The following is a 25,032-nucleotide window of genomic DNA, read 5'->3' as shown; positions in this document are numbered from 1 at the left end:
TTTATTGATCTTTACTAAAAGCATTTTGTTGGGGATACTTTGTTGATCACTAGCTCCGTAGCTCCATTAGAACATGAGTAAAACATGGAACGGAGTTCTGACTGTTTCAGTTATCAATGTAATGATAACATGGACTGGACTAACAGTAATGTTCACTGCCGTTACAGGTAGTAACGTCCCTGTGGTCCGTCTGGAAGCCCTCTGTCCAGCTGAGGTGGTCTACAGTAACTGTAGTAGTAAAGACTACTTCTACTCTGCTCTGAGATTGGTACTGGAGATTCACCGTACCAAGGAGAAGGGAGATGTGCTGCTGTTCTTGGCCTCAGCTCAGGTGAGACCATTTACACAGTTCAACAGTGATGATGGTGCAGTATTTGTCCATAACTCCATTACTTGCTTGTTTTTGGTGGTGCTGTGTATTGAATGATGGCATGTCATAGCTCTCTGACCTTAAGTAGTGTCTCTGTCCTTAAGTAGGATCTCTGTCCTTAAGTAGGATCTCTGTCCTTAAGTAGGAGCTCTGTCCTTAAGTAGGATCTCTGTCCTTAAGTAGGATCTCTGTCCTTAAGTAGGATCTCTGTCCTTAAGTAGGAGCTCTGTCCTTAAGTAGAAGCTCTGTCCTTAAGTAGAGGCTCTGTCCTTAAGTAGCAGCTCTGTCCTTAAGTAGAGGCTCTGTCCTTAAGCAGAATCTCTCTCACAATGTTATCTTTTTTTTTAATCATGTGTGGTGTGTACTTAATTTAATTTAAATGGCAAAGCAACATTCCAGATAATTTCCCCCCGTCTCGTCTGCCTTTGCTTTTATGTCCTTTAGTGTGTTTGACTGTGATGGCCTCGTGGTCTGTTGGAATGACAAAGCGTTTTGAAAGGCCATGTTGTCCTTGACCATATATGTAGGACAATGAGCTTAAAGCCTGTCAATAGAGATGTCAACTCAGCCTTTTTCTATTGATGGGTCTGCGAGCAAAATGTGTTAACTATTGATGACATGATAAGCCCTCTCTTCCCCTCACGTTGAACCATCCAGCCTGGGGTGTAAAGGTCAAGTAGTAGACACTATTATCCTCAGAGCGGTACAGTGAGTCAATACAGTTTTTAGACATGTGATCCCTGCAGGAATTGAACCCGTGACCTTGGGGCGTTGCTAACCAGTAGCCACACGGTACTAGTCGTATGATGCTGTCAACACGGTGTTTCCCCTCCTACAGGAAGTTGTCTGTGCCCGTGCTATCCTCCAGAGAGAGGGTACCAGACTGGGGGCAGACCTGGGGGAGCTGGTGCCCGTGGTCTTGTGCCCTGGGCAGGGTCGTGCACCCTCTCTCCTGGGGGAGGGGATGGGGAGTAGGGGAACAGTTACGACCAGGAGCCGGAGGGTTTTCCTCTCCACAAGCCAGGGAGAGGACATGTTCTGGGCTGTGGACTCTGTTAACTTTGTCATCGACGCAGGAGTCGAGAAAAGATATGTGAGTTTAATCCCCATAAAACAAGCATCGCATGTTAGTTTAGAAATGTATGCCAAGGCTATGACCATAGATATCCTATTAAATTAGTTAATTAATGACATTATTAAATAGTTATAATTTGTCGTTCTATGGTTAACCTGTCCTTTTAAACATGTATTATTTCAACCAGGTGTATAATCCCAGGATAAGGGCCAACTCTGAGGTACTACGACCCATCAGCAGATGCCAGGCAGACATCAGGAAGCAGCTGACTGGACCGACAGGTACTGACATCAGGAAACAGATGACTGGACCGACAGGTACTGATATCAGGAAACAGCTGACTGGACCGACAGGTACTGACATCAGGAAGCAGCTGACTGGACCGACAGGTACTGACGACGGGAAGCAGCTGACTGGACCGACAGGTACTGATATCAGGAAACAGATGACTGGACCGACAGGTACTGATATCAGGAAACAGCTGACTGGACCGACAGGTACTGACATCAGGAAGCAGCTGACTGGACCGACAGGTACAGACATCAGGAAGCATCTGACTGGACCGACAGGTACTGATGTCAGGAAGCAGCTGACTGGACCGACAGGTACTGACGTCGGGAAGCAGCTGACTGGACCGACAGGTACTGACGTCGGGAAGCAGCTGACTGGACCGACAGGTACTGACGCCGGGAAGCAGCTGACTGGACCGACAGGTACTGACGTCGGGAAGCAGCTGACTGGACCGACAGGTACTGACATCAGGAAGCAGCTGACTGGACCGACAGGTACTGACACCAGGAAGCAGCTGACTGGACCGACAGGTACTGACATCGGGAAGCATCTGACTGGACCGACAGGTACTGATGTCAGGAAACAGCTGACTGGACCGACAGGTACTGACATCAGGAAGCAGCTGACTGGACCGACAGGTACTGACATCAGGAAGCAGCTGACTGGACCGACAGGTACTGACATCAGGAAACAGCTGACTGGACCGACAGGTACTGACATGAGGAAGCAGCTGACTGGACCGACAGGTACTGACACCAGGAAGCAGCTGACTGGACCGACAAGTACTGACATCGGGAAGCATCTGACTGGACCGACAGGTACTGACACCAGGAAGCAGCTGACTGGACCGACAAGTACTGACATCGGGAAGCATCTGACTGGACCGACAGGTACTGATGTCAGGACACAGCTGACTGGACCGACAGGTACAGACATCAGGAAGCATCTGACTGGACCGACAGGTACTGACGTCAGGAAGCAGCTGACTGGACCGACAGGTACTGACATCAGGAAGCAGCTGACTGGACCGACAGGTACTGACGTCGGGAAGCATCTGACTGGACACCCCCGTTTTTGCTTATTTGAGCTGTTCTTGCCATAATATGGACTTGGTCTTTTACCAAATAGGGCTATCTTCTGTTTACCACCCCTACCTTGTCACAACACAACTGATTGGCTCAAACGCATTAAGAAGGAAAGAAATTCCACAAATTAACTTTTAACAAGGCACACATGTTAATTGAAATGCATTCCAGGTGACTACCTCATGAAGCTGGTTGAGAGAATGCCAAGAGTGTGCAAAGCTGTCATCAAGGCAAAGGGTTGCTACTTTGAAGAATCTCAAATAAATATAAAATATATTAGTATTTGTTTAACACTTTTTTGGTTAGTATGTGATTCCATATGTGTTATTTCATAGTTTTGATGTCTCCGCTATTATTATACAATGTAAAAAAAATAAAGAAAAACCCTTGAATGAGTAGGTGTGTCCAAACCTTTGACTGGTAGTGTGTGTGTGTTTGATTGATTTTCCAGGTAATAACGTTGTCTGTGTTTGTCCAGGGAAGTGTTTCTGCCTTTACCCTGAGGAGAGAGTTCTCCCCGTAGAGACATCCCCTCAGATCCTGGACACCAACCTCACCTCTACCATCCTCTTCCTCAAGAGGATGGAGATCGCAGGGCTGAGACACTGTGACTTCATCACCAGACCAGGTCAGCCTACCAGACAGACATTCTACATGGTACTATAGTAGGAGAGTCATTCTGGGGTACTAGGACCCCTAGGGCTACATGGCCTGTCCACCGGGGGTACTAGGACCCCTGGGGCTACTTGGCCTGTCCACCGGGGGTACTTGGCCTGTCCACCGGGGGTACTTGGGAAGACTCATGAGACCATAGTCTTACATGAGAGGGTACTTCAGGGCTACTCCGGGCAGAGCAAAATGTACTTGGTGGTACAGTAACCAAAGAAGGAAATTGAACCAAACTACCAATCACACTCAATCAATCAATCAATCAATCAAATGTATCTATAAAGCCCTTTTTTTTTACATCAGCAGATGTCACCAACTGCTTATACAGAAACCCAGCCTAAAACCCCAAACAGAAAGCAAAGCAGATGTAGAAGCATGACTAGAAACCCTGGTTGTATCTGACTAGAAACCCTGGTTGTATCTGACTAGAAACCCTGGTTGTATCTGACTAGAAACCCTGGTTGTATCTGACTAGAAACCCTGGTTGTACCCTGGTTGTACCTGACTAGAAACCCTGGTTGTATCTGACTAGAAACCCTGGTTGTACCCTGGTTGTATCTGACTAGAAACCCTGGTTGTATCCTGGTTGTATCTGACTAGAAACCCTGGTTGTATCTGACTAGAAACCCTGGTTGTATCTGACTAGAAACCCTGGTTGTATCTGACTAGAAACCCTGGTTGTACCCTGGTTGTACCTGACTAGAAACCCTGGTTGTATCTGACTAGAAACCCTGGTTGTACCCTGGTTGTATCTGACTAGAAACCCTGGTTGTATCCTGGTTGTATCTGACTAGAAACCCTGGTTGTATCTGACTAGAAACCCTGGTTGTATCTGACTAGAAACCCTGGTTGTATCTGACTAGAAGCCCTGGTTGTATCTGACTAGAAACCCTGGTTGTATCTGACTAGAAGCCCTGGTTGTACCCTGGTTGTATCTGACTAGAAACCCTGGTTGTATCTGACTAGAAACCCTGGTTGTATCTGACTAGAAGCCCTGGTTGTATCTGACTAGAAACCCTGGTTGTATCTGACTAGAAGCCCTGGTTGTACCCTGGTTGTATCTGACTAGAAACCCTGGTTGTACCCTGGTTGTATCTGACTAGAAACCCTGGTTGTATCTGACTAGAAACCCTGGTTGTATCTGACTAGAAACCCTGGTTGTATCTGACTAGAAACCCTGGTTGTACCCTGGTTGTATCTGACTAGAAACCCTGGTTGTATCTGACTAGAAACCCTGGTTGTACCCTGGTTGTATCTGACTAGAAACCCTGGTTGTATCTGACTAGAAACCCTGGTTGTATCTGGGTCTTGTCTGCAGAGTATTCCCAGGTTATTAGACTCTGGTCGGGAGGTGAGTCTGACCACAGAGATCCTAATGAAATGTGTTATAATATGTAATTCTATGGATCTGACCCTGTGTAATCTGTACTGTAACTAGAGATGCAGAATTCCAGCAACCTTCCCCCAAATTCCCAGGGAATAAGCAGGAAATCTGGAATCATCCAACCAGGAATTCTGGGAAACCAGGGTATTTTGGGGAAGTTAGCAGAGTTTTGCAACTATAGCTGGAACTGTAGAGTGGTGCAGTGTACAGGATGGGTTTTTTTCCTGGTTAGAGGTCTGATGGAGGGCTGTATGCCGTGCTCTGTCCTGTTAAGAGGCAGTCAGCCGTGCTTTAGTAGAGCTGACAGTGGCCTGCCAGGGACCATTGTCTGAGAGCCTCGACCCACCCGGCTGTCCCTGCATGGGAAGAGCTGAGGACAGTGACAATCTGCAGCCCAAACGGCTCCCTATTCCCTATATAGTGCCCTACTTTGGTCAAAAAGTAGTGCCCTACTCTGGTCAAAAGGTAGCGCCCTACTTTGGTCAAAAGGGTAGTGCCCTACTCTGGTCAAAAGGTAGTGCCCTACTTTGGTCAAAAGGTAGCGCCCTACTCTGGTCAAAAGGTAGCGCCCTACTCTGGTCAAAAGGGTAGTGCCCTACTCTGGTCAAAAGGGTAGTGCCCTACTCTGGTCAAAAGGGTAGTGCCCTACTCTGGTCAAAAGGGTAGTGCCCTACTCTGGTCAAAAGGGTAGTGCCCTACTCTGGTCAAAAGGGTAGTGCCCTACTCTGGTCAAAAGGGTAGTGCACTACTCTGGTCAAAAGGGTAGTGCCCTACTCTGGTCAAAAGGGTAGAGCCCTACTCTGGTCAAAAGTGTAGTGCACTACTCTGGTCAAAAGGGTAGTGCACTACTCTGGTCAAAAGGGTAGTGCCCTACTCTGGTCAAAAGTGTAGTGCCCTACTCTGGTCAAAAGGTAGAGCCCTACTCTGGTCAAAAGGGTAGAGCCCTACTCTGGTCAAAAGGTAGAGCCCTACTCTGGTCAAAAGGTAGTGCCCTACTCTGGTCAAAAGGTAGAGCCCTACTCTGGTCAAAAGGTAGAGCCCTACTCTGGTCAAAAGGTAGTGTCCTACTCTGGTCAAAAGGTAGTGCACTACTCTGGTCAAAAGGGTAGTGCACTACTCTGGTCAAAAGGGTAGTGCACTACTCTGGTCAAAAGGTAGAGCCCTACTCTGGTCAAAAGGGTAGTGCACTACTCTGGTCAAAAGGTAGTGCACTACTCTGGTCAAAAGGGTAGAGCCCTACTCTGGTCAAAAGGGTAGTGCCCTACTCTGGTCAAAAGGTAGTGCCCTACTCTGGTCAAAAGGTAGCGCCCTACTCTGGTCAAAAGGTAGCGCCCTACTCTGGTCAAAAGGTAGCGCCCTACTCTGGTCAAAAGGTAGCGCCCTACTCTGGTCAAAAGGTAGCGCCCTACTCTGGTCAAAAGGTAGTGCCCTACTCTGGTCAAAAGGTAGCGTCCTACTCTGGTCAAAAGTTAGTGCCCTACTCTGGTCAAAAGGTAGAGCCCTACTCTGGTCAAAAGGGTAGTGCACTACTCTGGTCAAAAGGGTAGTGCCCTACTCTGGTCAAAAGGGTAGAGCCCTACTCTGGTCAAAAGGTAGTGCCCTAATCTGGTCAAAAGGTAGTGCCCTAATCTGGTCAAAAGGTAGCGCCCTACTCTGGTCAAAAGGGTAGTGCCCTACTCTGGTCAAAAGGGTAGTGCCCTACTCTGGTCAAAAGGTAGCGCCCTACTCTGGTCAAAAAGTAGTGCCCTACTCTGGTCAAAAGGGTAGAGCCCTACTCTGGTCAAAAGGGTAGTGCCCTACTCTGGTCAAAAGGGTAGTGCCCTACTCTGGTCAAAAGGGTAGTGCCCTATTCTGGTCAAAAGGTAGTGCCCTATTCTGGTCAAAAGGTAGTGCCCTATTCTGGTCAAAAGGGTAGTGCCCTACTCTGGTCAAAAAGTAGTGCCCTACTCTGGTCAAAAAGTAGTGCCCTACTCTGGTCAAAAGGTAGTGCCCTATTCTGGTCAAAAGGTAGTGCCCTATTCTGGTCAAAAGGTAGCGCCCTACTCTGGTCAAAGGGTAAAGCCCTACTCTGGTCAAAAGGTAGCGCCCTACTCTGGTCAAAAGGTAGCGCCCTACTCTGGTCAAAAGGTAGCGCCCTACTCTGGTCAAAAGGTAGCGCCCTACTCTGGTCAAAAGGGTAGTGCCCTACTCTGGTCAAAAGGGTAGTGCCCTACTCTGGTCAAAAGGGTAGTGCCCTACTCTGGTCAAAAGGGTAGTGCCCTACTCTGGTCAAAAGGTAGCGCCCTACTCTGGTCAAAAGGTAGCGCCCTACTCTGGTCAAAAGGGTAGTGCCCTACTCTGGTCAAAAGGGTAGTGCCCTACTCTGGTCAAAAGGGTAGTGCCCTACTCTGGTCAAAAGGTTAGTGCCCTACTCTGGTCAAAAGGTAGCGCCCTACTCTGGTCAAAAGGTAGCGTCCTACTCTGGTCAAAAGGTAGCGCCCTACTCTGGTCAAAAGGGTAGTGCCCTACTCTGGTCAAAAGGGTAGTGCCCTACTCTGGTCAAAAGGGTAGTGCCCTACTCTGGTCAAAAGGTAGCGCCCTACTCTGGTCAAAAGGTAGCGCCCTACTCTGGTCAAAAGGTAGCGCCCTACTCTGGTCAAAAGGGTAGTGCCCTACTCTGGTCAAAAGGGTAGTGCCCTACTCTGGTCAAAAGGGTAGTGCCCTACTCTGGTCAAAAGGGTAGTGCCCTACTCTGGTCAAAAGGTTAGTGCCCTACTCTGGTCAAAAGGTAGCGCCCTACTCTGGTCAAAAGGTAGCGCCCTACTCTGGTCAAAAGGTAGTGCCCTACTCTGGTCAAAAGGTAGTGCCCTACTCTGGTCAAAAGGTAGCACCCTACTCTGGTCAAAAGGGTAGTGCCCTACTCTGGTCAAAAGGTAGCGTCCTACTCTGGTCAAAAGGTAGCGCCCTACTCTGGTCAAAAGGTAGTGCCCTACTCTGGTCAAAAGGTAGCGTCCTACTCTGGTCAAAAGGTAGTGCCCTACTCTGGTCAAAAGGTAGAGCCCTACTCTGGTCAAAAGGGTAGTGCACTACTCTGGTCAAAAGGGTAGTGCCCTACTCTGGTCAAAAGGGTAGAGCCCTACTCTGGTCAAAAGGTAGTGCCCTACTCTGGTCAAAAGGTAGTGCCCTAATCTGGTCAAAAGGTAGCGCCCTACTCTGGTCAAAAGGGTAGTGCCCTACTCTGGTCAAAAGGGTAGTGCCCTACTCTGGTCAAAAGGGTAGTGCCCTACTCTGGTCAAAAGGTAGCGCCCTACTCTGGTCAAAAGGTAGCGCCCTACTCTGGTCAAAAAGTAGTGCCCTACTCTGGTCAAAAGGGTAGAGCCCTACTCTGGTCAAAAGGGTAGTGCCCTACTCTGGTCAAAAGGGTAGTGCCCTACTCTGGTCAAAAGGTAGTGCCCTATTCTGGTCAAAAGGTAGTGCCCTATTCTGGTCAAAAGGTAGTGCCCTATTCTGGTCAAAAGGGTAGTGCCCTACTCTGGTCAAAAAGTAGTGCCCTACTCTGGTCAAAAAGTAGTGCCCTACTCTGGTCAAAAGGTAGTGCCCTATTCTGGTCAAAAGGTAGTGCCCTATTCTGGTCAAAAGGTAGCGCCCTACTCTGGTCAAAGGGTAAAGCCCTACTCTGGTCAAAAGGTAGTGCCCTACTCTGGTCAAAAGGTAGCGCCCTACTCTGGTCAAAAGGTAGCGCCCTACTCTGGTCAAAAGGTAGCGCCCTACTCTGGTCAAAAGGTAGCGCCCTACTCTGGTCAAAAGGGTAGTGCCCTACTCTGGTCAAAAGGGTAGTGCCCTACTCTGGTCAAAAGGGTAGTGCCCTACTCTGTTCAAAAGGGTAGTGCCCTACTCTGGTCAAAAGGTAGCGCCCTACTCTGGTCAAAAGGTAGCGCCCTACTCTGGTCAAAAGGGTAGTGCCCTACTCTGGTCAAAAGGTTAGTGCCCTACTCTGGTCAAAAGGTAGCGCCCTACTCTGGTCAAAAGGTAGCGCCCTACTCTGGTCAAAAGGTAGCGCCCTACTCTGGTCAAAAGGTAGTGCCCTACTCTGGTCAAAAGGTAGCGCCCTACTCTGGTCAAAAGGGTAGTGCACTACTCTGGTCAAAAGGTAGAGCCCTACTCTGGTCAAAAGGTAGTGCCCTACTCTGGTCAAAAGGTAGCGCCCTACTCTGGTCAAAAGGTAGTGCCCTACTCTGGTCAAAAGGTAGAGCCCTACTCTGGTCAAAAGGTAGTGCCCTACTCTGGTCAAAAGGTAGCGCCCTACTCTGGTCAAAAGGTAGTGCCCTACTCTGGTCAAAAGGTAGTGCCCTACTCTGGTCAAAAGGGTAGAGCCCTACTCTGGTCAAAAGGGTAGTGCACTACTCTGGTCAAAAGGTAATGCCCTACTCTGGTCAAAAGGGTAGTGCACTACTCTGGTCAAAAGGGTAGTGCCCTACTCTGGTCAAAAGGGTAGAGCCCTACTCTGGTCAAAAGGTAGTGCCCTACTCTGGTCAAAAGGTAGTGCCCTACTCTGGTCAAAAGGTAGCGCCCTACTCTGGTCAAAAGGGTAGTGCCCTACTCTGGTCAAAAGGGTAGTGCCCTACTCTGGTCAAAAGGTAGCGCCCTACTCTGGTCAAAAGGTAGCGCCCTACTCTGGTCAAAAAGTAGTGCCCTACTCTGGTCAAAAGGGTAGAGCCCTACTCTGGTCAAAAGGGTAGTGCCCTACTCTGGTCAAAAGGGTAGAGCCCTACTCTGGTCAAAAGGTAGTGCCCTACTCTGGTCAAAAGGTAGTGCCCTACTCTGGTCAAAAGGTAGCGCCCTACTCTGGTCAAAAGGGTAGTGCCCTACTCTGGTCAAAAGGGTAGTGCCCTACTCTGGTCAAAAGGTAGCGCCCTACTCTGGTCAAAAGGGTAGTGCCCTACTCTGGTCAAAAGGTAGCGCCCTACTCTGGTCAAAAGGTAGCGCCCTACTCTGGTCAAAAAGTAGTGCCCTACTCTGGTCAAAAGGGTAGAGCCCTACTCTGGTCAAAAGGGTAGTGCCCTACTCTGGTCAAAAGGGTAGTGCCCTACTCTGGTCAAAAGGTAGTGCCCTATTCTGGTCAAAAGGTAGTGCCCTATTCTGGTCAAAAGGTAGTGCCCTATTCTGGTCAAAAGGGTAGTGCCCTACTCTGGTCAAAAAGTAGTGCCCTACTCTGGTCAAAAGGTAGCGCCCTACTCTGGTCAAAGGGTAGAGCCCTACTCTGGTCAAAAGGTAGCGCCCTACTCTGGTCAAAAGGGTAGTGCCCTTCTCTGGTCAAAAGGTAGTGCCCTACTCTGGTCAAAAGGGTAGTGCCCTACTCTGGTCAAAAGGTAGTGCCCTACTCTGGTCAAAAGGTAGTGCCCTACTCTGGTCAAAAGGGTAGTGCCCTACTCTGGTCAAAAGGTAGAGCCTTACTCTGGTCAAAAGGTAGAGCCCTACTCTGGTCAAAAGGTAGTGCCCTACTCTGGTCAAAAGGTAGCGCCCTACTCTGGTCAAAAGGTAGTGCCCTACTCTGGTCAAAAGGTAGAGCCCTACTCTGGTCAAAAGGTAGTGCCCTACTCTGGTCAAAAGGTAGCGCCCTACTCTGGTCAAAAGGTAGTGCCCTACTCTGGTCAAAAGGTAGTGCCCTACTCTGGTCAAAAGGGTAGAGCCCTACTCTGGTCAAAAGGGTAGTGCACTACTCTGGTCAAAAGGTAGTGCCCTACTCTGGTCAAAAGGGTAGTGCACTACTCTGGTCAAAAGGGTAGTGCCCTACTCTGGTCAAAAGGGTAGAGCCCTACTCTGGTCAAAAGGTAGTGCCCTACTCTGGTCAAAAGGTAGTGCCCTACTCTGGTCAAAAGGTAGCGCCCTACTCTGGTCAAAAGGGTAGTGCCCTACTCTGGTCAAAAGGGTAGTGCCCTACTCTGGTCAAAAGGTAGCGCCCTACTCTGGTCAAAAGGTAGCGCCCTACTCTGGTCAAAAAGTAGTGCCCTACTCTGGTCAAAAGGGTAGAGCCCTACTCTGGTCAAAAGGGTAGTGCCCTACTCTGGTCAAAAGGGTAGTGCCCTACTCTGGTCAAAAGGTAGTGCCCTATTCTGGTCAAAAGGTAGTGCCCTATTCTGGTCAAAAGGTAGTGCCCTATTCTGGTCAAAAGGGTAGTGCCCTACTCTGGTCAAAAAGTAGTGCTCTACTCTGGTCAAAAAGTAGTGCCCTACTCTGGTCAAAAGGTAGTGCCCTATTCTGGTCAAAAGGTAGTGCCCTATTCTGGTCAAAAGGTAGCGCCCTACTCTGGTCAAAGGGTAAAGCCCTACTCTGGTCAAAAGGTAGTGCCCTACTCTGGTCAAAAGGTAGCGCCCTACTCTGGTCAAAAGGTAGCGCCCTACTCTGGTCAAAAGGTAGAGCCCTACTCTGGTCAAAAGGTAGAGCCCTACTCTGGTCAAAAGGTAGAGCCCTACTCTGGTCAAAAGGTAGAGCCCTACTCTGGTCAAAAGGTAGTGCCCTACTCTGGTCAAAAGGGTAGTGCCCTACTCTGGTCAAAAGGGTAGTGCCCTACTCTGGTCAAAAGGGTAGTGCCCTACTCTGGTCAAAAGGTAGTGCCCTACTCTGGTCAAAAGGTAGCGCCCTACTCTGGTCAAAGGGTAGAGCCCTACTCTGGTCAAAAGGTAGCGCCCTACTCTGGTCAAAAGGGTAGTGCCCTACTCTGGTCAAAAGGTAGTGCCCTACTCTGGTCAAAAGGGTAGTGCCCTACTCTGGTCAAAAGGGTAGTGCCCTACTCTGGTCAAAAGGTAGAGCCTTACTCTGGTCAAAAGGTAGAGCCCTACTCTGGTCAAAAGGGTAGTGCCCTTCTCTGGTCAAAAGGGTAGTGCCCTACTCTGGTCAAAAGGGTAGCGCCCTACTCTGGTCAAAAGGTAGAGCCCTACTCTGGTCAAAGGGTAGCGCCCTACTCTGGTCAAAAGGTAGCGCCCTACTCTGGTCAAAAGGTAGTGCCCTACTCTGGTCAAAAGGGTAGTGCCCTACTCTGGTCAAAAGGGTAGTGCCCTACTCTGGTCAAAAGGTAGAGCCCTACTCTGGTCAAAAGGGTAGTGCACCATTTGGGACACATTCTACGGTGTAAAGAGGCCAGCTCGTTAATGATTACACCATAACGCGTCTCGTTTCGCCCTCTGACCTCCACAATGAGGAGGAAGTAGAATACTGTCCTCCATTCTACTGGAACACACTAGGCTATATTCCTGGATCAACCTTTTTGGAGCTCAGGCTCTTTTCAGGAATAGAGTTTTATACTGATTATGTATTCTATGTCTTTTGACGTGTGCCATTTTTATTTTGTAGCTACATGGAGTGACAAGTTACAGTCAGGCCCTCGATCTCTTGAGGAGCTGAGCAGATATTGTATGATCATAATCCAATGCATCAACTGACAAGTCATTTTGTTAAACAGGTGTTTTGCTCACAGGCTGACCACACCGCTCGCATCGCGTGTGCGTGCATTGCAAAATAAATTTAGAAATCCATGTTATTCAATTATTGCACCCACACTGCTCTCGCTATTATGTAAAGGATGATCTACTTCCTATCCAGATCTTGTCTTTTATTATCTATTATCTAAATTGTCTACTTCCTATCCAGATCTTCTCTCTTATTATCTATTATCTAAGTTGTCTACTTCAAACCCAGATCCAGAGGGTCTGATGCAGTCGCTAGAGGAGCTGGATTACCTCGCGGCATTGGACGACGATGGGAACCTATCAGAGATCGGGATCATAATCTCTGAGTTGCCATTGGACGCTCAGATGGCCAAGGCTCTGCTGGCGTCCTGTGAGTTTGATTGTGTGAACGAGGTGGTGACCATCGCAGCTATGCTATCAGGTATGTAGTTTCCACTCTTACAACCTTTGGCCCATTTTAGTTAAGATTTTATTTGATTCACTCAGGGTGGATTGCACCAACATGGATTAACTCTTAAACTGGGTTTAATCAAGGTTTATCTAGTCATGTTGTTGCATTGAACTTTAAACCTCGTTTTCAATAATCATAGTTCAATATAATCCTTCTTCTACACTACATTTAATTTAGAACTCAAACCAAGATCAAATTTAATCTTGTTCCTCCATTGTTTTAAAAACTAATTTAAATTCAGTTTTGGGATTAAATTTAAACTGCCACTGGAGGAGCTTTAGATTCATCAAATATCAGTGTAAATCATTTTGTATGTCCTTTATTTTCTTTGTGATTAACAATTTTATCTCCTGTGGTTTATCATGTTTGTAAAACTCAACTATCCAGCTAAGTCATTTGACAGAAAAGTGCAAATAATTTCATCCTCAGCCTGAAGTGAAAAGTCACTTTGCTGGCTAGCTAGTAATGACCAGTGCTGGTTTGTTTCCATAGAATTACAACATATTGCTATGGTGAATCCATTAGGACACCTGTCACTGATCATAGTTTAGTGATTTAACCTTCGATTAACTAATCCAGTCTTAAAATTAAGTGGTGTAACACTCTGATGAATTTTAAACCTAGATTTACTAAATCTAGTTTATGTCTAATCTAAAATGGATTTAAACCATGTTGGAGCAGCACACCCTCCGTGTCTTGTAATGGGGTTAAACCCTCACGCTTATGTTTACATCCATAACGCCTTTATAACCGCTACTGAATATATTACAATATCCATCATAAACAGTCTTAACCATTATGGACAACTTTATCGCCATCTCTGACCTTTTGAATGTATAATCTGCCAGACAGTATAATCTACTATATGGACATAGTCTAGTCTCTGAGCATTTGCATTTGATGCCTAGACGGCTGCTATTTCTCCCACTCAGGCAATGAGCCACGGGGAGAGTAGCTTGGTCAAACAATGCTAACCCTGTTGATATGTGGTCCCGTGTGGCTCAGTTGGTAGAGCATGGCGCTTGCAACGCCAGAGTTGTGGGTTCAATTCCCACGGGGGGACCAGGGTTCAATTCCCACGGGGGGACCAGGATGAATATGTATGAAATTTGTAAGTCGCTCTGGATAAGAGCGTCTGCTAAATTACTATATATATTTTTTTTTTTAAATGTCTGTTTTAGCATCATAGCTAACCTTCCTATTGATTCTCTGTCTGTCTGCGTTAGCGCCAATGTTAACCTCTATTGATTCTCTGTCTGCATTAGCGTCAATGCTAACCACCCTATTGATTCTGTCTGTTTTGCGTTAGCACCAATGCTAACCACCCTATTGATTCTGTCTGTTTTGCGTTAGCACCAATGCTAACCACCCTATTGATTCTGTCTGTTTTGCGTTAGCACCAATGCTAACCACCCTATTGATTCTGTCTGTTTTGCGTTAGCACCAATGCTAACCACCCTATTGATTCTGTCTGTTTTGCGTTAGCGCCAAGCTGCTTCCTGGAGCCACCTGTTGGCAGGACCCAAGAGGTACACCAGTGCCACAGAAAGTTCCGGCACCCTGAGGGAGACCACTTCACCCTCATCAACATCTACAACGCCTTCAAATACAGCCAGAGAGAGACATGTAAGTTAGTTACTTCAAACACAGCCAGAGAGAGACATGTAAGTTAGTTACTTCAAACACAGCCAGAGAGAGACATGTAAGTTAGTTACTTCAAACACAGCCAGAGAGAGACATGTAAGTTAGTTACTTCAAACACAGCCAGAGAGAGACATGTACGTTAGTTACTTCAAATACAGCCAGAGAGAGACATGTAAGTTAGTTACTTCAAACACAGCCAGAGAGAGACATGTAAGTTAGTTACTTCAAACACAGCCAGAGAGAGACATGTAAGTTAGTTACTTCAAACACAACCAGAGAGAGACATGTAAGTTAGTTACTTCAAATACAGCCAGAGAGAGACATGTAAGTTAGTTACTTCAAACACAACCAGAGAGAGACATGTAAGTTAGTTACTTCAAATACAGCCAGAGAGAGACATGTAAGTTAGTTACTTCAAACACAACCAGAGAGAGACATGTAAGTTAGTTACTTCAAACACAGCCAGAGAGAGACATGTAAGTTAGTTACTTCAAATACAGCCAGAGAGAGACATGTACGTTAGTTACTTCAAATACAGCCAGAGAGAGACATGTAAGTTAGTTACTTCAAACACAGCCAGAGAGAGACATGTAAGTTAGTTACTTCAAACACAGCCAGAGAGAGACATGTAAGTTAGTTACTTCAAACACAGCCAGAGAGAGACATGTAAGTTAGTTACTTCAAACACAGCCAGAGAGAGACATGTAAGTTAGTTACTTCAAATACAGCCAGAGAGAGACATGTAAGTTAGTTACTTCAAACACAGCCAGAGAGAGACATGTAAGTTAGTTACTTCAAACACAGCCAGAGAGAGACATGTAAGTTAGTTACTTCAAACACAGCCAGAGAGAGACATGTAAGTTAGTTACTTCAAACACAGCCAGAGAGAGACATGTAAGTTAGTTACTTCAAACACAGCCAGAGAGAGACATGTAAGTTAGTTACTTCAAACACAGCCAGAGAAGGAGAAAGACAGTTGAGATCTATTGAGCTCAGAAAAGCATCACATTGTGAAATACTTCACTATACACTGCCTTGGGAAAGTATTCAGACCCCTTGCCTTTTTGTTACGTTACAACCGTACTCTAAAATGTATTAAATCGTCCCCGTCCCCTCCTCAATCTACACACAACACCCCGTAATGACAAATCGAAAACAGGTTTTTAGACATTTTTTGCAAATGTATTCAAAATAAAAACAGAAATACCTTATTTCCGTAAGTATTCAGACCCTTTGCTATGAGACTCAAAATTGAGCTTAGATGCATCCTGTTTCCATTGATCATCCTTGAGATGTTTCTACAACTTGGAGTCCACCTGTGGTAAATTCAATTGATTGGACATGATTTGGAAAGGAACACGCCTGTGTATATAAATAAGGTTCCACAGTTGACAGTGCATGTCACAGCAAAAACCAAGCCATGAGTTCGAAGGAATTGTCCGTAGAGCTCTGAGACAGGATTGTGTCGAGGCACAGATCTGGGGAAGGGTACCAAAACATGTCTGCAGCATTGAAGGTCCCCAAGAACACGGTGGCCTCCATCATTCTTAAATGGAAGAAGTTTGAACCTGCAAGACTCTTCCTAGAGCTGGCCGCCTCGCCAAACTGAGCAGTCGAGGGAGAAGGGCCTTGGTCAGTCTGACAGGGCTCCAGAGTTCCGCTGTGGAGATGGAAGAACTTTCCAGAAGGACAACCATCTCTGCAGCACTCCACCAATCAGGCCTTTATGGTAGAGTGGCCAGACGGAAGCCACTCCTCAGTAAAAGGCACATAAAAGCCTGCTTGGAGTTTGCCAAAAGGCACCTAAAGACTCTCAGACCATGAGAAACAAGATTCTCTGGTCTGATGAAACCAAGATTGAACTCTTTGGCCTGAGTGCCAAGTGTCACGTCTGGAGGAAACCTGGCACCATCCCTACGGTGAAGCATGGTGGTGTTAGCATCCTGCTGTGGGAATGTTTTTCAGCGGAAGGGACTAGTCAGGATCGAGGGAAAGATGAACGGAGCAAAGTACAGGGAGATCCTTGATAAAAAACCCAATCCAGTGCGCTCAGCACCTCAGACTGGGGAGAAGGTTCACCTTCCAACAGGACAATGACCTGAAGCACACAGCCAAGACAACGCAAGAGTGGCTTCGGGACAAGTCTCTGAATGTCCTTGAGTGGCCCAGCCAGAGCCAGGACTTGAACCCGATCGAACATCTCTGGAGAGACCTGGAAAAAGCTGTGCAGCGACGCTCCCCATCCAACCTGACAGAGCTTGAGAGGATCTGCAGAGAAGAATGGGAGAAACTCAACAAATACAGGTGTCCCAAACTTGTTGTGTCATACCCAAGAAGACTCGAGGCTGTAATCGCTGCCAAAGGTGCTTCAACAAAGTACTGAGTAAAGGGTCTGGATATTTACATATGTAAATGTGATATTTCAGTTTTTTCTAAAAACCTGTTCTTGCTTTTTAATTATGGGGTATTGTGTGTAGATTGATGAGGTAAAAAAAACTATTTACTCCATTTTAGAATAAGGCTGTAATGTAACAAAATGTGGAAAAAGTCAAGGGGTCTGAATACTTTCCAAATGCACTGTATGCAGTTGTAGTCGGAAGTTTACATACACTTAGGTTGGAGTCATTAAAACTAGTTTTTCAACCACTCCACACATTTCTTGCTAACAAACTATAGTTTTGGCAAGTCGGTTAGGACATCTACTTTGTGAATGACACAAGTCCTTTTTCCAACAATTGTTTACAGACAGATTATTTGACTTATAATTCACTGTATCACAATTTCAGTGGGTCAGAAGTTTACATACACTAAGTTGACTGTGCCTTTAAACAGCTTGGAAAATTCCAGAAAATTATTTTATGGCTTTAGAAGCTTCTGATAGGTTAATTGACATAATTTGAGCCAATTGGAGGTGTACCTGTGGATGTATTTCAAGGCCTACCTTCAAACTCACTGCCTCTTTGCTTAACATCATGGGAAAATCCAAAGAAATCAGCCAAGACCTCAGAAAGAAATTTGTAGACCTCCACAAGTCTGGTTCATCCCTGGGAGCAATTTCCAAATGCCTGAAGGTACCACGTTCATCTGTACAAACAATAGTACGCAAGTATAAACACCATGGGACCACGCAGCCGTTATACCACTCAGGAAGGAGACGCGTTCTGTCTCCTAGAGATGAACGTACTTTGGTGCGAAAAGTGCAATTCAATCCCAGAACAACAGCAAAGGACCTTGTGAAGATGCTGGAGGAAACAGGTGCAAAAGTATCTATATCCACAGTTAAACAAGTCCTATATCGACATAACCTGAAAGGTCGCTAAGCAAGGAAGAAGCCACTACTCCAAAACCGCCATAAAAAAGCCAAACTACGGTTTGCAACTGCACATGGGGACAAAGATTGTACTTTTTGGAGAAATTGTTTGACCATAATGACCATCGTTATGTTTGGAGGAAAAAGGGGGAGGCTTGCAAGCCAAAGAACACCATCCCAACTGTGAAGCACGGGGGTGGCAGAATCATGTTGTGGGGGTGCTTTGCTGCAGGAGGGACTGGTGCACTTCACAAAATAGATGGCATCATGAGGTAGGAAAAGTATGTGAAAAGTATGTGGATATATTGAAGCAACATCTCAAGACATCAGTCAGGAAGTTAAAGCTTGGTCGCAAATGGGTCTTCCAAATGGACAATGACCCCAAGCATACTTCCAACGTTGTGGCAAAATGGCTTAAGGACAACAAAGTCAAGGTATTGGAGTGGCCATCACAAAGCCCTGACTTCAATCCTATAGAACATTTGTGGGCAGAACTGATAAAGCGTGTGCGAGCAAGGAGGCCTACAAACCTGACTCAGTTACACCAGCTCTGTCAGGAGGAATGGGCCGAAATTCACCCAACTCATTGTGGGAAGCTTGTGGAAGGCTACCTGGCACATTTGACCCAAGTTAAACAATTTAAAGGCAATGCTACCAAATATTAATTGAGTGTATGTAAACTTCTGACCCACTGGAAATGTGATGAAAGAAATAAAAGCTGAAATAAATAATTCTCTCTACTATTATTCTGGCATTTCACATTCTTAAAATAAAAGTGGAGATCCTAACTGACCTAAAACAGGGAATTTTTACTAGGATTAAATGTCAGGGATTGTGAAAAACTGAGTTGAAATGTATTTGGCTAAGGTGTATGTAAACTTCCGACTTCAACTGTATGTGTACATTTCATTCTATTCTACTTGATTCTATTCTACTTGATTCTATTCTACTTGATTCTATTCTACTTGATTCTCTTCTCTTCTCCTCACTTCTAGCTGAATGTTTCTTCCTGTTATCCCCTCAGACTTCAGCGTAGAGAAGTGGTGTCAGGACTACCATCTAAACCACCGCGCCCTTCACACAGCAGACGCCATCAGGTCCGAGTTGACTGACATCCTGAAGAGAATAGAGCTGCCCGTCTCTGAGACGTCCTTCGGAACCAAGACCAACACACTGAACATCAAGAGAGCTCTGCTGTCAGGGTTCTTTATGCAGGTCGGTGGACAACGGAGAACCGTAGTGCTAGTGTAGAGGGACGTCCCCCTGCTTGCTTTAAGCATGTTTCGTTTCCTCCCGGTTCCACTCCTTACAACCCGAGGTTAGCAACACCAAGGTTCAATTCCCGAAGGGATCGCATACGTGACCGCCCTCCTGAAGCGGGTCACGCCACTGAAAGCTAGCTATTCGGTCGCGCAAGTGGCAGATCTCAATCTGCTACATTAGCAACACCAAGGTTCAAATCCCGAACGGATCACATACACATTAAACATCTGAATGAACTCACCGACCTGTATGGAAGTCAGTGTCCTGTATGGAAGTCAGTGTCCTGTACGGAAGTCAGTGTCCTGTATGGAAGTCAGTGTCCTGTATGGAAGTCGGTGTCCTGTATGGAAGTCGGTGTCCTGTATGGAAGTCGGTGTCCTGTATGGAAGTCGTGTCCTGTATGGAAGTCACCGTCCTGTATGGAAGTCACTGTCCTGTATGGAAGTCACCGTCCTGTATGGAAGTCGGTGTCCTGTATGGAAGTCGGTGTCCTGTATGGAAGTCGGTGTCCTGTATGGAAGTCGGTGTCCTGTATGGAAGTCGGTGTCCAGTATGGAAGTCGGTGTCCAGTATGGAAGTCGGTGTCCTGTATGGAAGTCGGTGTCCTGTATGGAAGTCGGTGTCCTGTATGGAAGTCGGTGTCCTGTATGGAAGTCGGTGTCCAGTATGGAAGTCGGTGTCCTGTATGGAAGTCGGTGTCCTGTATGGAAGTCACCGTCCTGTATGGAAGTCAGTGTCCTGTATGGAAGTCAGTGTCCTGTATGGAAGTCACCGTCCTGTATGGAAGTCACCGTCCTGTATGGAAGTCGGTGTCCTGTATGGAAGTCAGTGTCCTGTATGGAAGTCAGTGTCCTGTATGGAAGTCAGTGTCCTGTATGGAAGTCGGTGTCCTGTATGGAAGTCGGTGTCCTGTATGGAAGTCGGTGTCCTGTATGGAAGTCGGTGTCCTGTATGGAAGTCGGTGTCCTGTATGGAAGTCACCGTCCTGTATGGAAGTCGGTGTCCTGTATGGAAGTCGGTGTCCTGTATGGAAGTCACCGTCCTGTATGGAAGTCGGTGTCCTGTATGGAAGTCGGTGTCCTGTGGAAGTCGGTGTCCTGTATGGAAGTCGGTGTCCTGTATGGAAGTCGGTGTCCAGTATGGAAGTCGGTGTCCTGTATGGAAGTCGGTGTCCAGTATGGAAGTCGGTGTCCTGTATGGAAGTCACCGTCCTGTATGGAAGTCACCGTCCTGTATGGAAGTCGGTGTCCTGTATGGAAGTCGGTGTCCTGTATGGAAGTCGGTGTCCTGTATGGAAGTCGGTGTCCTGTATGGAAGTCGGTGTCCTGTATGGAAGTCAGTGTCCTGTATGGAAGTCGGTGTCCTGTATGGAAGTCGGTGTCCTGAATGGAAGTCGGTGTCCTGTAAGGAAGTCGGTGTCCTGTATGCAAGTCGGTGTCCTGTATGGAAGTCGGTGTCCAGTATGGAAGTCGGTGTCCTGTATGGAAGTCGGTGTCCTGTATGGAAGTCACCGTCCTGTATGGAAGTCAGTGTCCTGTATGGAAGTCAGTGTCCTGTATGGAAGTCACCGTCCTGTATGGAAGTCACCGTCCTGTATGGAAGTCGGTGTCCTGTATGGAAGTCAGTGTCCTATATGGAAGTCAGTGTCCTGTATGGAAGTCAGTGTCCTGTATGGAAGTCAGTGTCCTGTATGGAAGTCGGTGTCCTGTATGGAAGTCGGTGTCCTGTATGGAAGTCGGTGTCCTGTATGGAAGTCGGTGTCCTGTATGGAAGTCGGTGTCCTGTATGGAAGTCGGTGTCCTGTATGGAAGTCGGTGTCCTGTATGGAAGTCGGTGTCCTGTATGGAAGTCACCGTCCTGTATGGAAGTCGGTGTCCTGTATGGAAGTCGGTGTCCTGTGGAAGTCGGTGTCCTGTATGGAAGTCGGTGTCCTGTATGGAAGTCAGTGTCCTGTATGGAAGTCAGTGTCCTGTATGGAAGTCAGTGTCCTGTATGGAAGTCAGTGTCCTGTATGGAAGTCGGTGTCCTGTATGGAAGTCGGTGTCCTGTATGGAAGTCGGTGTCCTGTATGGAAGTCGGTGTCCTGTATGGAAGTCGGTGTCCTGTATGGAAGTCACCGTCCTGTATGGAAGTCGGTGTCCTGTATGGAAGTCGGTGTCCTGTGGAAGTCGGTGTCCTGTATGGAAGTCGGTGTCCTGTATGGAAGTCGGTGTCCAGTATGGAAGTCGGTGTCCTGTATGGAAGTCGGTGTCCAGTATGGAAGTCGGTGTCCTGTATGGAAGTCACCGTCCTGTATGGAAGTCACCGTCCTGTATGGAAGTCACCGTCCTGTATGGAAGTCGGTGTCCTGTATGGAAGTCGGTGTCCTGTATGGAAGTCGGTGTCCTGTATGGAAGTCGGTGTCCTGTATGGAAGTCAGTGTCCTGTATGGAAGTCGGTGTCCTGTATGGAAGTCGGTGTCCTGAATGGAAGTCGGTGTCCTGTAAGGAAGTCGGTGTCCTGTATGGAAGTCAGTGTCCTGTATGGAAGTCGGTGTGCTGTATGGTAGTCACTGTCCTGTCACTTTGTCCTGTTTAATGGCAAATATGAACTTCCTTTATCCCTGTTTTAGATTGCCCGTGATGTGGACGGCTCAGGAAACTACTTCATGTTGACCAACAGGCACATGGCTCAGGTCCACCCTGCCTCCAGCTATGGGGCCAAGGCCCATCAACTGGGTTTGCCAGAGTGGGTGCTGTTCCATGAGTATACGCTCTCGGAAAACAACTGTATCCGGACAGTCTCTGAAATCTCCCCTGCAGTGTAAGTTAATGGGCCAAACCAAGGCTCTTTCTCAATGCATTTTTCCTCATGTCCATTCTTATGTTTTCTTTTTCAAAATGCGTTGGATGAGGTGAGGCCCCTCCCCTCTAACCTTCTCATCCAATGACCCCCGAGGCCCCTCCCCTCTAATCTCATCCAATGACCCCCGAGGCCCCTCCCCTCTAACCTTCTCATCCAATGACCCCCGAGGCCCCTCCGCTCTAACCTTCTCATCCAATGACCCCCGAGGCCCCTCCGCTCTAACCTTCTCATCCAATGACCCCCGAGGCCCCTCCCCTCTAATCTTCTCATCCAATGACCCCCGAGGCCCCACCGCTCTAACCTTCTCATCCAATGACCCCCGAGGCCCCTCCCCTCTAACCTTCTCATCAATGTTCCCCTAGGCCTCTCCCCTCTAACCTTCTCATCCAAAGGCCCTCGAGGCCCCTCCCCTCTAACCTTTTCATCCAGACGGCCCCTCAGTATGTCTATAATATTAGTATTGTATTCTCTCTGTAGGTTCATCCAGACGGCCCTCAGTATTTCTATAATATTAGTATTGTATTCTCTCTGTAGGTTCATCCAGACAGCCCCTCAGTATTTCTATAATATTAGTATTGTATTCTCTCTGTAGGTTCATCCAGACAGCCCCTCAGTATTTCTATAGTATTAGTATTGTATTCTCTCTGTAGGTTCATCCAGACGGCCCCTCAGTATTTCTATAGTATTAGTATTGTATTCTCTCTGTAGGTTCATCCAGACGGCCCCTCAGTATGTCTATAATATTAGTATTGTATTCTCTCTGTAGGTTCATCCAGACAGCCCCTCAGTATGTCTATAATATTAGTATTGTATTCTCTCTGTAGGTTCATCCAGACGGCCCCTCAGTATTTCTATAATATTAGTATTGTATTCTCTCTGTAGGTTCATCCAGACAGCCCCTCAGTATGTCTATAATATTAGTATTGTATTCTCTCTGTAGGTTCATCCAGACAGCCCCTCAGTATTTCTATAATATTAGTATTGTCTTCTCTCAGTAGGTTCATCCAGACGGCCCCTCAGTATTTCTATAATATTAGTATTGTCTTCTCTCTGTAGGTTCATCCAGACGGCCCCTCAGTATGTCTATAATATTAGTATTGTATTCTCTCTGTAGGTTCATCCAGACAGCCCCTCAGTATGTCTATAATATTAGTATTGTATTCTCTCTGTAGGTTCATCCAGACGGCCCCTCAGTATTTCTATAATATTAGTATTGTATTCTCTCTGTAGGTTCATCCAGACAGCCCCTCAGTATGTCTATAATATTAGTATTGTATTCTCTCTGTAGGTTCATCCAGACAGCCCCTCAGTATGTCTATAATATTAGTATTGTATTCTCTCTGTAGGTTCATCCAGACGGCCCCTCAGTATTTCTATAATATTAGTATTGTATTCTCTCTGTAGGTTCATCCAGACAGCCCCTCAGTATGTCTATAATATTAGTATTGTATTCTCTCTGTAGGTTCATCCAGACAGCCCCTCAGTATTTCTATAATATTAGTATTGTCTTCTCTCAGTAGGTTCATCCAGACGGCCCCTCAGTATTTCTATAATATTAGTATTGTCTTCTCTCTGTAGGTTCATCCAGACGGCCCCTCAGTATGTCTATAATATTAGTATTGTATTCTCTCTGTAGGTTCATCCAGACAGCCCCTCAGTATGTCTATAATATTAGTATTGTATTCTCTCTGTAGGTTCATCCAGACGGCCCCTCAGTATTTCTATAATATTAGTATTGTATTCTCTCTGTAGGTTCATCCAGACAGCCCCTCAGTATGTCTATAATATTAGTATTGTATTCTCTCTGTAGGTTCATCCAGACAGCCCCTCAGTATTTCTATAATATTAGTATTGTCTTCTCTCAGTAGGTTCATCCAGACGGCCCCTCAGTATTTCTATAATATTAGTATTGTATTCTCTCTGTAGGTTCATCCAGACAGCCCCTCAGTATGTCTATAATATTAGTATTGTATTCTCTCTGTAGGTTCATCCAGACGGCCCCTCAGTATTTCTATAATATTAGTATTGTATTCTCTCTGTAGGTTCATCCAGACAGCCCCTCAGTATGTCTATAATATTAGTATTGTCTTCTCTCTGTAGGTTCATCCAGACGGCCCTCAGTATTTCTATAATATTAGTATTGTATTCTCAGTAGGTTCATCCAGACGGCCCCTCAGTATTTCTATAATATTAGTATTGTCTTCTCTCTGTAGGTTCATCCAGACGGCCCCTCAGTATTTCTATAGTATTAGTATTGTATTCTCTCTGTAGTTTCATCCAGACGGCCCCTCAGTATGTCTATAATATTAGTATTGTATTCTCTCTGTAGGTTCATCCAGACGGCCCCTCAGTATTTCTATAATATTAGTATTGTCTTCTCTCTGTAGGTTCATCCAGACGGCCCCTCAGTATTTCTATAATATTAGTATTGTCTTCTCTCTGTAGGTTCATCCAGACGGACCCTCAGTATGTCTATAATATTAGTATTGTATTCTCTCTGTAGGTTCATCCAGACAGCCCCTCAGTATTTCTATAATATTAGTATTGTCTTCTCTCAGTAGGTTCATCCAGACGGCCCCTCAGTATTTCTATAATATTAGTATTGTCTTCTCTCTGTAGGTTCATCCAGACGGACCCTCAGTATGTCTATAATATTAGTATTGTCTTCTCTCTGTAGGTTCATCCAGACAGCCCCTCAGTATGTCTATAATATTAGTATTGTATTCTCAGTAGGTTCATCCAGACGGCCCCTCAGTATTTCTATAATATTAGTATTGTATTCTCTCTGTAGGTTCATCCAGACGGACCCTCAGTATTTCTATAATATTAGTATTGTATTCTCTCTGTAGGTTCATCCAGACGGCCCCTCAGTATTTCTATTACAACCTGCCTCCTAGTGAGAGTAAAGACCTACTACAGCACATCCTGGACCGGGACGGATCTGGACGGAAAGACAAGCAACAGACCCTGACAATCAACAGTAAAGCGGATAAGGACTGCAGTACAGTGGCTCAGTCTTATGACAGATGTGTGCTACAGTGACCTCTGGTGGAGAGCTTCAGCACTGACCTTCACTGAAAAGACCATCATCGCTGATTAGAACAGTGGTTTTCAAACCGCTTCTCGGGGACCCCCAGACTTTTCACAATGTTGTTGTAGCCCTGAACTATGTCACCTGATTGACTCAGTGATTGGATGACG

At 46.5% G+C, this 25,032-nt stretch overlaps 1 protein-coding gene across 1 annotated transcript in view; it reads left to right on the top strand.

The window, feature by feature from the left end:
- Positions 1 to 25,027, top strand: part of LOC120041330 (putative pre-mRNA-splicing factor ATP-dependent RNA helicase DHX32) — a 36,065-nt gene extending 11,038 nt beyond the window's left edge. The window contains exons 5-13 of the mRNA XM_038986267.1: positions 168 to 331; positions 1,209 to 1,463; positions 1,633 to 1,726; positions 3,300 to 3,449; positions 12,549 to 12,740; positions 14,256 to 14,396; positions 18,749 to 18,939; positions 21,599 to 21,789; positions 24,681 to 25,027. Coding sequence (XP_038842195.1) covers positions 168 to 331; positions 1,209 to 1,463; positions 1,633 to 1,726; positions 3,300 to 3,449; positions 12,549 to 12,740; positions 14,256 to 14,396; positions 18,749 to 18,939; positions 21,599 to 21,789; positions 24,681 to 24,873 — 1,571 coding nt within the window. The 3' untranslated portion in view covers positions 24,874 to 25,027. The remainder of the gene's footprint in view (positions 1 to 167; positions 332 to 1,208; positions 1,464 to 1,632; positions 1,727 to 3,299; positions 3,450 to 12,548; positions 12,741 to 14,255; positions 14,397 to 18,748; positions 18,940 to 21,598; positions 21,790 to 24,680) is intronic.
- Positions 25,028 to 25,032: the final 5 nt, after the last annotated feature.

The sequence above is a fragment of the Salvelinus namaycush genome, unplaced genomic scaffold (assembly GCF_016432855.1).
Source record: "Salvelinus namaycush isolate Seneca unplaced genomic scaffold, SaNama_1.0 Scaffold443, whole genome shotgun sequence".
Classification (NCBI taxonomy): Eukaryota; Metazoa; Chordata; class Actinopteri; order Salmoniformes; family Salmonidae; genus Salvelinus; species Salvelinus namaycush.
Note: the sequence above shows the minus strand (reverse complement) of the source record. Positions and strands in the feature narration are given on the sequence as shown.